Genomic DNA, 12,500 nt, shown 5'->3' with positions numbered 1-12,500 from the left:
AAAAACCGATTAAACCACTTTTTAAAAATACGTATCCACTTTAAATAACGCATCCGTAAAAATGACAAACGGTTTAGTGTCCATGGAGAGAATTTGTGAAGTAACTTATTCCACCAAGTATGAGCTATTACTGATATTCTGTTTTGCCGTTGTCGCTCTCTTTCGCTCTTCTCTCGTTTCTGTTCCAGTCATAGGCCCTCTAGGCGTCATGCAACCTTATTAGAGCGTCTAAAGATATGCCAAAAATTGCAATACAGAGAAAAAGCAGCTCTAAACAAATTTAAAAAAACTGTTAGTTTCAAGTTTATATCCCTCCGATGCTTGACTTGAACAGCTGCGTAGCCACCAGTGTGGACCACAGTATCATGATAGGTCAAACTGGATTGAAACCAGTGAAAAATGCAGAAAGAAAACATTTTCCAAACCGTTTTCCACCTGAACACGAGTAGCGTTGACTGTTAAGAGCTTTATTTGATGTAGTATGGCCGTGTAGCCGCGTCGAGCCGCAGAGAGCGCGCGAAAAATAAAACCTGGTTTACGTTTAGGTGAGTCAAGCTGGGTTGTGTCTGCAATCCAATCGAAAACCAGTACCTAGCCAGTGGTCAACTTTAAAAAAGCTGACTTCACTGATTTAGAGTGTAATGTGAAGTGCTAGTTTTGTACCCCATATGAACCATGTGAGCGTTAGCCCTACTAATGGAAATGGGCCCACACAAGGACAGAGAAAAACTTTCCCACCCTGGTCAAAGTTTTTCTCTGCCCTTGTGTGGGCCCATTTCCATTAGTAGGGCTAACGCTGACATGGTTCATGTGGGGTACAAAACTAGCATTTCACATTACACTCTAAATCAGTTAAGTCTGTTGAAATTTAAGTGCTACACGGCCAACGTTTGTAAAAACGTAACCATTCATTTTAAGAAAGCTGACCTGGGTGAGCTCTAAGCTTGAGCCGGCGACATGGTCACGTGATACTGGTCAGCAGATACCATGTTTTCACGGTTGTCAATTGATCATAACATGGATGTCCAATATCAAAGATGTATGCTGTAAGCTAGCGTGATACTGGTCACATTGGCATAAATGGAGGGCTGGACGAATGTGCGAAAGTTCGTAAGGACGTACCGATGGTCGGTTGATGACGTCATGGCTGCAAAACCAAAATTTCTCGCATCGATGGGTTACCATATTTTCTTAACTATGGTGCTCCGCGCATGACTTTGTGCTCAGTGAGCTCCGCTAAGAACTCTTGAAAAGCGCCTTAAACTTAAAGCAGATCAAATCAAATGCCCCTTTGGATAAGAAGTGAAAACCGGAAGATCCGAAAAAAAACTTTTGAAGCAGACTAGAGAACCAAAACATCCAACCTACTAATGAGGGTATACTCATTAGTCATTTTAACTTCAGTGTTCCTCACAAGAAAGCGCTAAAAAGGTTTATCATTTTTCAAAGAACAGCAGCCCATTTGAAACGCCGAAAAAATCTCCACCGCCAAAGAAATAGTATTTATGGCAGCAATAGTACCCATTATATATGGCATAATTTTGCTACAACATATAGTATTGGAAACTTTTTGTGCATTTGCACATGCCGAGTTACTTTGAGGTGATTCCCTTGTTTTGCACCGAGCATCTTATACTGCGCATATCATTGCGACCTCGGAGATGGCGGGGTTTCACGTCGGCCATCTGAAGAGAGGCAACAAAAGCCGCTTTTGCTGTTCAAAAGCTTTTAACTGCAATCATGATGACTCTTCTCGGTTAAGGACGTTCGCGCTAATTGTTTGTGCGCAACTTTTACTGCCCAGGTAACGCCACTGTAATTAATTAAGATCTTATCACGATCTTATGGCGACAAAATCGCCGGGGAAAAATTTCCAGGTCGCCTAAAGAATGGCACATTTATTTCCAATTCATCTTCAAACGTTAAAGAGAAAGGACCGGGAGGCTGGAAAAGGTCGCTAAGGAGGAAAGTTAGTTTTAGTCAGCGACGTTGCGTAAATTTAATGAGTTTGGTTTTTTTAAAATGTTTTTATTACGTTACGAACTTCTTAGTCCAAAGTGAATGCATGTTGTGAAGTTCTTTTCCTTTACTTTCATGAAAATAGAGTAGAATTATTTTCTCTTCCTAATCCACTTGAATAGTGCGGACCTATGAGGAAACAGCCAGAGATTACTCGTTTAAATCATCGGTGACCCCTATTTTTTAAAGACAAGAATCACTTGCTCTCCTTACAATCTACAAAGTATGATAAAATGAAAAAAATCGTAATGTCAGAAGTTATCTTTTTATTATTATTTTTTTCTTTCCTTGTGTCCTGAGTTCCGGAAGTAGTTACAACAGGTAGCGCTTGCGAAAACGCTCGTTAAGGTTTAACTCTATTGTTTACGACATTCCCAGCGGCATCTTATTGCATGTTATTATCTAAAAAACCCACTCTTTCTATGCACAGAAACCTTCACTCTAACATATTATTTTTATGATTTTCGACGGATCAGTAAATGAGGCTACATCCCGTTATGATGGCCTATCTATCGAAATTAGGGCATTTTCCCCTTGCGTTTTTCTCCTAAACAAAGTCGGTGACTCCCCATGTATTGTCCAGGTAATAGTGCCCTTTACCTGGACAATACAACATTCTTCTTAAGAAGTATTCATAATTTTCTACATTCTCATCACTTTGCAATGTACGTTTTTATTGAAATTCTCTCATCGATTTCTTATCATTCATTTTACCCGTCGAAGACTGCAGTTCGGGCAGTCGAAAGCTCGTAGTTTTTAATCATTTTAGCCAGAGATCGTTTTTTAAATTTTAACTATGTTTCATCCTGGCTGCGGCTCTTCAATATTTTCAAAAATATTGAACATCGTCATTGTATTTACATCCTTTCATTCTTTCAGTTAACGGGGTCGCTTTAAAAATACAAACAACAGATCTGCATATTTGTGGTGATCGAGCGCATTGATGAAACTATTATTGATCAAGTCGCACGATACAGTTCCAGAAAATGAATCAATCCGAGAAAGGAATAGAGCGTTTTCATATGACGTCATGGCGGCCATGTTGGTAATCCAAAACAAAGGAATGGCGGCCATGGTGGTGTACCAAATTAATCCTCCGGGAATTGAACTCTATTTTTATGCAAATAGTTTGTTTTGTTTTAGTATTCCAATATGGCTCCTGGTCACGCGAGTGAAAACGCTCTAATGTGAGCACCCGCTTCTTTCAAGTGAGCGTTGCGTGACATCGCCAAAAATGCATATGGTTGATGAGAAGACTAGCCAGAAGTATGAGTGATGCTATTTATCAAAACTTCGGCAAGCTGTGTAGTGCTGTTTTTTATTTTATTATTATAATTTATTTTATTTTATTTTTTTATTTATTTTTTTTTTCCCAGGAAACAGACGTTGCAATTTGTCCTTGGTTCGTACATAATTGCTAATCGATATAACAATTCTTTTGTCTTGAGCCATTTTAGTCCGGTGTAAAAAGACTGCTCTCGTCAATAGTATCGATTCTCAAACCTCTGCTGGCGGATAATAGTTGGATCAATAGAACATGTAAATGTGACAATAAGCTTAAGACCCAACTCAACCCTCCCACAACAAGCAAAAAAACATCAAATTGCTTCTGGGATGCATCTAGATTAAACTTGCATTTGATGCAAAACTTCTATTCTCAGTAAAAATGTCAAATAATTAACGGATCTGAATGTCTCAACGAAGGGAAGGCAGCTCAAACACACTCCCTAATTTCTGATTACTGCTAGTTTCTAGATATAAGTAATGTCAAAGTGGCAATGAGGAGAAGGGTAACAGAACACTTCATATCGCTTATCAAAATCGGTTAGCATGTAATTAGGGTCATTCCTGGACATGCCCAGTGAGTATTTCCTTACCTTGTGTTTTATTAAGAGACACGCAGTTTCCGTTCCCAGGATTCCCGTAAGTTGCATAATGTGCCATGAACCCTGGAGCTGAAACAGAGGAACCAGCAACGAATCGAACATGCAGGACATTGCTCGTGCTCCAAACACACCAGGGACGTTGATAACCACAGCGTTTTATTTGTATGGAACTCGATCGATAGTTTGTGTCATATACTTTGACGTAGTCATGTAAACAGTGACTTCCACTATATTCTAGATAAAAGTAAGAAAACTGCAAGTAAATGTAACTGCCTGGTGTTACAGTAATAGACCAGGTCCAGTTCAGGTTATGTGGGTAGCTGGCTGGATAATTCGGACTTGAGAAGGTTCCTTGAAGATCAGTCAAGTTGTGTGCACACGACCCTAGGAAAAAGAAGAGCTTTTTGTTAGTCTTTCATATATAGAGAAGGACTAGCTAAAGCGTATTTGTTTCCTACCCAAAATTTCATTCTTCTCAATTGCTCAATTGCCAGGGAATAATCAAGCAACTACCAAAAACAAAAAAATTCAATCTAGGATACAGAAGTTTTAAAATTAAAAACTTTTGTAACATTATACATCGACGACTTCAGTATTGATCTTAAAGAATACGCTATGGCAGATTTTGACAGGTAATCTTGTCTTAGTTTAGTATGTATAAATTATCACTTACTAAACATCATCCGAGATTTAGAGGATTAGCTACAACATGCGTAAACACCGATGTGCATATAACAAAGAAACAATTGATATAAAACTATAGAAATGCATTTTGGTTGTTGTGGTTAAAACAAAAGCCAAGAGGAAGAAACATCAGTCCAGAAACAACCTTGCTCTAAATCCATGGTGATCATGTTAAAAAAATAACCATCTTAAGTGAGTGTCAACATTATCATTGACCAAAAAAAAGTCTTGAAGAATGATTCTAATATTTTTGATTGAATTTTTCCTCAGGATTGCACCTAATCTAAGATGCACGCAGATATTTATAAGCGTCATGCAGTAAGTGTCCCCTTAAGCCTAAGCGTCACTTATGTATCTACAACAATCCAGTGAACAATAGCTTTCGTATTATTATAAAGTTAGGATAATCGCAATTGCTTTATGTTTACTTCAACAGTAGAAACTTTGTGATTGTTATCGCGTTTATTGCGTTCGAGCGAAGCGAGACGCTTACTAATCGTGTCGATTTGAGCATTTTCGTGTGACTAACTACTCGCCTCGATCTGATGCGAGAGGCCTTGTGCCCACGCGTCGTGAAATAACGAAGAAAATGTTGCAGGCTCAGAACATGTGCTCGATTTGCTCGCGTTCACCTGCGCTGCCTGCGACTTAGCATAATAATAATAATAATAATAATAATAATAATAATAATAATCATAATACTTCAAATTAACAGTAAGAAAGAAGTTTACAGTAAAATTTGAAATAGGAAGACCTTGAGGTTATCCCTATAATGGTCTCCTGGGCGATCGAATTTTTCATGTCTGTAAAAATAAATTTATACTTATAAAATTCCTGCTTACAAATTTAAAATATTGAAAATAGTTAAAAATAGTAAAGGGTGCTCGTGTGTCCTTAGGATTTGCATTCTCTTAAAAATTAATGAATATTCATAAGTGTTTTCAGGTGGCTTTTGAAGCCTTTTACACTAGTTCCTCTTTCAAATACATGGTTAGGTAAGTTGTTCCAAGGCCTTATGAAAAAGGAATACTTAAAGCAATTTACCCTAGCTGATTTCGTGTGGATCTTGTATTGATGGTTGGCTCTTAGTTGTTTTACTCCTACATGGCTCAAAATAGTCATTAAAATCTAAGCCATTTAGGCCGAAAACAATCTTGTAGCATTCAATCGACGACAAATACTCTCTTCTATGTTCTAAAGAGTTCCAATTTAACATTTTACAACGCTCTTCGTAAGGCATCTCGCGAGGTTTTTGTCCGAATGCAATTCGTGATGCTCTACGTTGAATTTTTTCGATAGATGAAATGTCTTTTACTAAACATGGAGCCCATACCGGACATGCATGTTCTAAAATTGGTCTTAATAGTGACTTATATAGCATAGAGAAAATTACAATGTTATTGCGGCTAACTGTGCGTTTTAACAAGCCTAGTACTCTATTTGCTTTGTTTACCGTAAGATCTACATGATACGACCAAGTTAGTTCACTTGACATGTTAACAACCAGATCCTTATATGAATTTACAGATTTTAATAACTTGTTAGATAAGTAATATGAGTGTTTGGTTTTGTCCTTCTTTTGCGTTATTCTCATTACTTCACACTTCTTTGTATTAAATTTGACTTGCCAGTCCGTTGCCCATCTGTCCAAAGAATCCAAATCAGACTGTAAGATAGTAATATCGCTTGGGTTGGTTAGTTCCCGGTAAATCTTTGTGTCGTCAGCAAATAACTTTATAGTCGATTTAACAACTTCTGGTACATCGTTGACGTAGATCAAAAATAAGATAGGCCCTAAAATGGTGCCTTGTGGAACTCCCGAAGTGACTGGAGACCAATCAGAATGGATGCCGGGTATTACGACTCTTTGTTTTCTGTTTGCCAGAAAGTTCCTTAACCGTCGGAGAAGCGATCCGCTACTGACCATATCGATTTAACTTCAGAAGTAAACGCTCATGAGCTACGCTGTCAAATGCCTTAGCTAGGTCTAGGAAAATTGCATCCGTAGCTTTGGAGTTGTTTCTTGATACTGCCCAGTCATTGTAGCAGCTAAAATAGCCAAACTGGTTTTCATTTAAAACTTGATGGTGTAACCAGAATGCTGATATTCTCGAACATATGATTTTCTCGGCTACTTTGCAGATAATACTCGTTAAGGAGATTTGGCGGTAATTTTCTTTCTGGTGTTTGTGACCTTTCTTATAGATTGGTGTTATGTTTGCAATTTTTCAATTCACTGGTAGTAAACCAGAGGAAAAGGACTTGATGAACATTTTACATAACGAGGTAGACAATTGTGGTGCGCATTCTTTCAGGATGCGAGGTGAGACATGTCAAGCCCTGGGGACTTATCATGTATATTAAGTGCCTTCAGGTGTTTTTCCACTTCATTTGCAGTACAATAGATATTGCATAATCCATCGTTTCCTCTGTTTTCGAAGTGAGGTAGATCATTTTCTTCTTGGGTAAATACGGATGAAAAATACAGGTTCATTCGCTGTGCAATACTTTGGTCGTCGGTGATTTCCTCTTCTCCTTCTTTTAGCAAAACTTTTGTCCCCTTGCGTTTGAATTTATGTAATTCCAGAACGGTTTTGGGTTGTTGTCGAATTTCAGATTTTTTGCAAGGTCTTCAAGGTATTGCCATTTCGCGGAGGTACATTTCTTTTTCAAAGCGTCGTTCAAGGCTTTGTAAGCAGTCCATGTTTCTACCCTTCCTAATCTTTTTGCTTTTTTGTATAATTTTAGCATTTCTCTTTGGGTTTTTCTCCCCGAGTAAAATTGTGTTTATTTATTGATATTTAGCAACAAGTTAGTTTGTTTCGGAGCCGCTTTTTTCGCTCTTCCCAAAGAAACGGCTGCTCACATTCGAGTCTAAAACAACAAAAAAGGTAAGCCAATTAAGTGTGACGAAAACCATTCATCGCGATTTCTAGCAGCCCCATGTAGATATTTCAATTAAAACGCCGAAAAAATCTCGACCGCCCAAGAAAAAGCATTATTTTCGGCGGCCATAGTCCCCGATTATTTGCGACAGTATATAGTACTAGAAACTGTTGTGCATTTGCCGGGTTACTGGTCGCAGACCGAATCTGTGTTTTGACCTGGGCAAAACCTCATCTACCGTAACAGAAAGCCTTACTATTGCCTATCTTTTAAACAGACGCGGTCAGATTTTGAGAACAATTTTGTTTGCTTCGGTTTCAGCTCTGTTTACATAGTTACATAGTGGCAGTTTAGAATACGTGAAATTGCGCGTACGGGAAAAAAATGACTTTGAAGAAAATAAAAATATTGAATAATGCCATTATATTTACATCCTTTCATTCTTTCAGTTAACACGGTCGCTTTGAAAATACAAACAACAGACCTGCATTTTTGTGGTGATCGAGCGCATTGATGAAACGGGAGGTATTATTGGGCGAGTCGCACGGTACAGTTCTAGAAAATGGAAATGTAGCTGTGATTGCCTTAGTCTCCTTCGCAGCCGCTCGGGCCGGAGTCAGCAACGCTCCCCATCCCCACGTGGGGAAGGGGAGCGTTGCGTGACTCTGGCCCGAGCGGCTGCGAAGGAGACTATGATTGCCTCAGTCCGAGAAAGGAATCTGGTTTCAATGTGCGCAGCCGTTTCTTTTGTGGGAGTGTTGCGTGACATCGCCAAAAACGGTTGAGAAGGAAACTAGCAACAAGTATGATTTATGCTATTTGTCAAAACTTTGAAAAGCTGTGTAGTGCCGTTTTTTTTGTGTGTTTTTTATTTTTATTTTTAGGAAACAGATGTTGCATTTCGTCCTTGGTTCGTACGCAATTGCTAATCGATATAACAATTCTTTTGTCTTGAGCCATTTTAGTCCGGTATATAAAAGTCTGCCCTCGTCAACAGTATCGATTCTCAAACCTCTGCTAGCAGATAATAGTTGCATCAACAGAACATGTAAATGTGACGATAAACCAAAAACCCAACACAACCTCCACGCAGCAAACAGACAAACAAACAAACATCATTATGTCTCTGTGATCCATCTAGATTAAAGTGACATTTGATGCAGGACTACTATGCTCAGTAAAAATGTAAGATAATTCATGGATGTGAATATCTCAACGAAAGGAAAGCAGCTCAAAAACATTCCGAATCTGTGATTACTGCTAGTTTCTAGATACAACAGAAGTAATGTCAAAGTTGAGGAGAAGGGTAACAGGACACTTCATAACGCTTATCAAAATCTGTTTGCACCTAATTAGAGTCATTCCTGGACTTGCTCAGTGGGTATTTTCTTACTTTGTAGAGACACGCAATTTCCATTTCCAGGATTCCCGTAAGTTTCATAATGTGCCATGAACCCTGGAGCTGAAACAATGTGATCAGTAACAAATCGAACATGCAGGACATTGCTCGTGCTCCAAACACACCAAGGACTTTGATAACCACAGCGTTTTATTTGAAAGGAACTCGATGGATAGTTTGAGTCAGATACTTCCACGAAGTCATATGAACAGTGTTTTCCACCATATTCCAGAGAAAACTTAGAAAACTGCAAGTAAATGTAGCTGCCTGGTGTTACAGTAATAGACCAGCTGCAGTTCAGGCGATGTGGGTAGCTGAATGGATAATTCGGACTTGAGAAGTTTCCTTGAAGATCAGTCAAGTTGTGTGCACACGACCCTAGGAAAAAGAAGAGCTTTTTGTTAGTCTTTCATACATAGAACAGGACTAGCTAAATTTGTGTGCACACGACCCTAGGAAAATAAAAAAAACACTGTCAGTTTTTCATATACGGAGAAGGACTAGCAAAAGTATATTTGTCTGCTACCCATAATTTCATTCTTCTCAATTGCCAGGGAAAAATCAAGCAACTTCCAAGAACATAAAATTACGAAACAAAAGTTTGAAAATGGGAAACTTTTGTAACATGATACATCGACGACTTCAGTATTGGTTTTATAGAATATTCTACGTCAGATTTGGACAGGACTAATTAATTCAGCCTGAGTTTAGGATGTATCAATTATCACTTAATGAGCATCATCCGAGATTTCTAATTAAATGACTAGCTACAACATGCGTAAATACCGATGTGCATAACAAAGAAACAATTGATATAAAACCATAGAAATACATTTTTCCTCAAGATTGCACCTAATCTAAGATGCACGCAGATATTTATAGGCGTCATGCAGTAAAAGTGCCGTTAAGCCTAAGCTTCAACTATGTAGCTGCAACAATCCAGTGAACAATAGCTATCGTATTATTTGTTTGGGTAATCACAATCGTTTTACGTTTACTTCAACAGTAGAAACTATATATGTGATTGTCGTCGCACTTATTGCGTTCGAGCGAAGCGAGACGCTTACTAATCGTGGCGATTTGAGAATTTTCGTGAGACTGATTACTCGCGCCGTGACGTAAGGAACAAAATATTGCAGGCTCAGAACATGTGCTTGATTTGCTCGCATTAACTTGCGCTGCCTTCGACTTAGCTTGGAGCGCCTTTTATTTTTGTTTGAGTTTTTCTCCGTGAGTGAAATTGTGTTTATTTATTGATATTTAATAACAAGTTTGTCTCTTTCGCAGCCATTTTTGCGATGTCACGCAATGCTCCCACCAAAGAAACTGCTGCTCATATTCAAGCCAAATTCCTTTTCTATTGTTCATTGTGCGAAAGGTCTGTTAAAACAACACAAAAGGTAAGCAAATTAAGTATGACGAAAATCATTCATTGCTATTTCTGGCAGCCCCATGTGTAGGTATTTAGATTAAAACGCCAAAAAAATCTCGACCGCCCATCAAAGAGTTTTTAAATTCGGCAGCAATAGTACCCACATATTTGCAACAGTATTGCCGGCATTTCCCGGGTTACTGGTCGCAGATCGAGTCTGTGTTTTGACCTAAGCAAAACGGCGTCTACCGTAACAGAAAGCTTTACTATTACCTATCTTTTTAACAGCCGCGGTCAGATTTTGAGTACACTTTTGTTTGCTTCGGTTTCAGCTCTGTTTACATAGTTACATAGTAGCAGTTGAGAATAGAGGAAAATAATAAAAATATTGAATAATGTCCTTATATTTACATCCTTTCATTCTTTTAGTTAATGCAGTCGCTTTGAAAATACAAAGAACGGACCTGCATTTTTGTGGTGATCAAGTGCATTGATGAAACTAGAGGTGTATTGGTTGAATCGCACGATACAGTTCCAGAAAATGGAAAGCCTACCCTGGTCAGTAGTATCGATTCTCAAACTTTTGCTAACATATATTAGTTGGATCAATAGAACATGTCAATGTGACGTTAAACTAAAAAACCAATACAACAAACAAACAAACAATAGATTAAATTGGCATTTGATGCAAGACTACTATCCTCCGTGAAAAATGTAACATAATTAACGGATCATACTATCTCAACGAAAGTAAGGCAGCTCAAACATACTCCCTAATCTCTGATTACTGCTAGTTTCTAGATATAAGTAATTTCAAAGTTGAGGAGAAGGGTAAGAGGACACTTGGTAAGGCTTATCAAAATCTGTTTGCATCTGATTAGGGTCATTCCTGGACATGCTCAGTGAGGATTTTCTTACTTTGTAGAGACAGGCAGTTTCCGCTGCCTGGATTCCCGTAAGTTGCATAATGTGCCATGAAGCCTGAATCTGAAACAGAGGAATCAGTAACGAATCGAAGGAGCAGATCTCAATGGCAACTAGATTGTCACTGACTGATGACGCGCTATTCGCCCCAAATCGAATGCAAGCTATTGGAGGGGGACATTGGGGTGTATTAGAAACCGCAAAACCGAAGAAAAAATCATCCAAAACCGTAAAACCGCAAAAAATTTCGGCCAAAACCGAAAACCGCATACAAAATTGTCAGAAAACCGATACAATGGTGACAAGTGCGGCGTACAGAGCAAACTCCACTAACACTTTATTTCATCAAAGTATTTGTGAATGTCATGGACTTGTCTAAAGCCTTCATATCTTTTTGTACCCGCTAAAATCATAGGCTTTATTTCTGCCGCTCTCTCGAGCCCGGACTTTGTGGGCTCAGTTTCCTTAAAGCAGCTGGTAATGGAGGCAAGTTAACTTAGGAGAATTTGCACACAAGTCCTCTCTAAAATTGCATTTTGCAATCGCAAAAAGCTATAGCTCTGGAAGCTCCCCCCCGGGGAGGAGGACTCCCATATAAAATGGGGAGGCTTGCTCGTCGGAAATTTTACATTAAACCCTTAAAGGAGACCAATCTGGGCGTAGCCCAGGCGTTTTTCGACCCCTAAAAGAGACCATATTATAACACAGAAAAATAAAAAATACAGCGACTTTTAATGATGGCAAAGACATTATCATCTAATACTTTCACTTGCGTGAAGAAATATAAAAGTGTTAATATACACTTTTATATTTCTTCGCGCGCAACCCTAAAGGAGATTTTCACGGCTACATACGATTGCGTTTTGCCCAAAACACCCTAAGTTACACCAAAATCCGAAATTTACACCCCTAAGCGAGACGACGAGCATCCCTCCCCCTTTTTGTATGGAGTCTCACCGCCCTTCCATATTGCGACGTTGCACCAAAGAGAAAATTCGTCGATGTCCCTAATTCATCTTGCTGGTCCTGGGAATTAATGTCATCTGCACTGACTTCGTCACTACTTTCATCAAATTCTTGCTTGTCTTTATCAGAGTCACTAGCTTCTCACTCATTTCATACTCGTTCAGATCTTCATGGGGTCCTTCATCTTCATCCACTCCGCACCAACTCGGGCGTCATTCGACACGCGTGATCCCCTACCGTGAAATTTAATTAGTTTGTCACGCATTCCTCTCAATAACTTTGGCGTTTCGCGGCTATAGTGTTTTTTCATGTGACGTCTCCGGGAATTGAGCTCTATTATCACTCAAACGTTTTCTTTTGTTTC

The 12,500-nt window shown here is 38.9% G+C and overlaps 1 protein-coding gene across 1 annotated transcript in view; it reads right to left on the bottom strand.

Annotated features, from left to right (window-relative positions):
* Nucleotides 1-2,215: 2,215 nt before the first annotated feature.
* The window catches only part of LOC138030906 (dorsal-ventral patterning tolloid-like protein 1), an 18,531-nt gene continuing 8,246 nt past the window's right edge, over nt 2,216-12,500 (bottom strand). The window contains exons 2-5 of the mRNA XM_068878763.1: nt 11,165-11,233; nt 8,836-9,252; nt 3,897-4,289; nt 2,216-2,235 (exon numbers count right to left, since the gene is read on the bottom strand). Of these exons, the coding sequence (XP_068734864.1) occupies nt 2,216-2,235; nt 3,897-4,289; nt 8,836-9,252; nt 11,165-11,233 (899 nt within the window). The remainder of the gene's footprint in view (nt 2,236-3,896; nt 4,290-8,835; nt 9,253-11,164; nt 11,234-12,500) is intronic.

The sequence above is a fragment of the Montipora capricornis genome, chromosome 13, assembly GCF_036669925.1.
Source record: "Montipora capricornis isolate CH-2021 chromosome 13, ASM3666992v2, whole genome shotgun sequence".
NCBI lineage: Eukaryota > Metazoa > Cnidaria > Anthozoa > Scleractinia > Acroporidae > Montipora > Montipora capricornis.
This window is presented reverse-complemented; position numbering and strand designations above follow the sequence as displayed.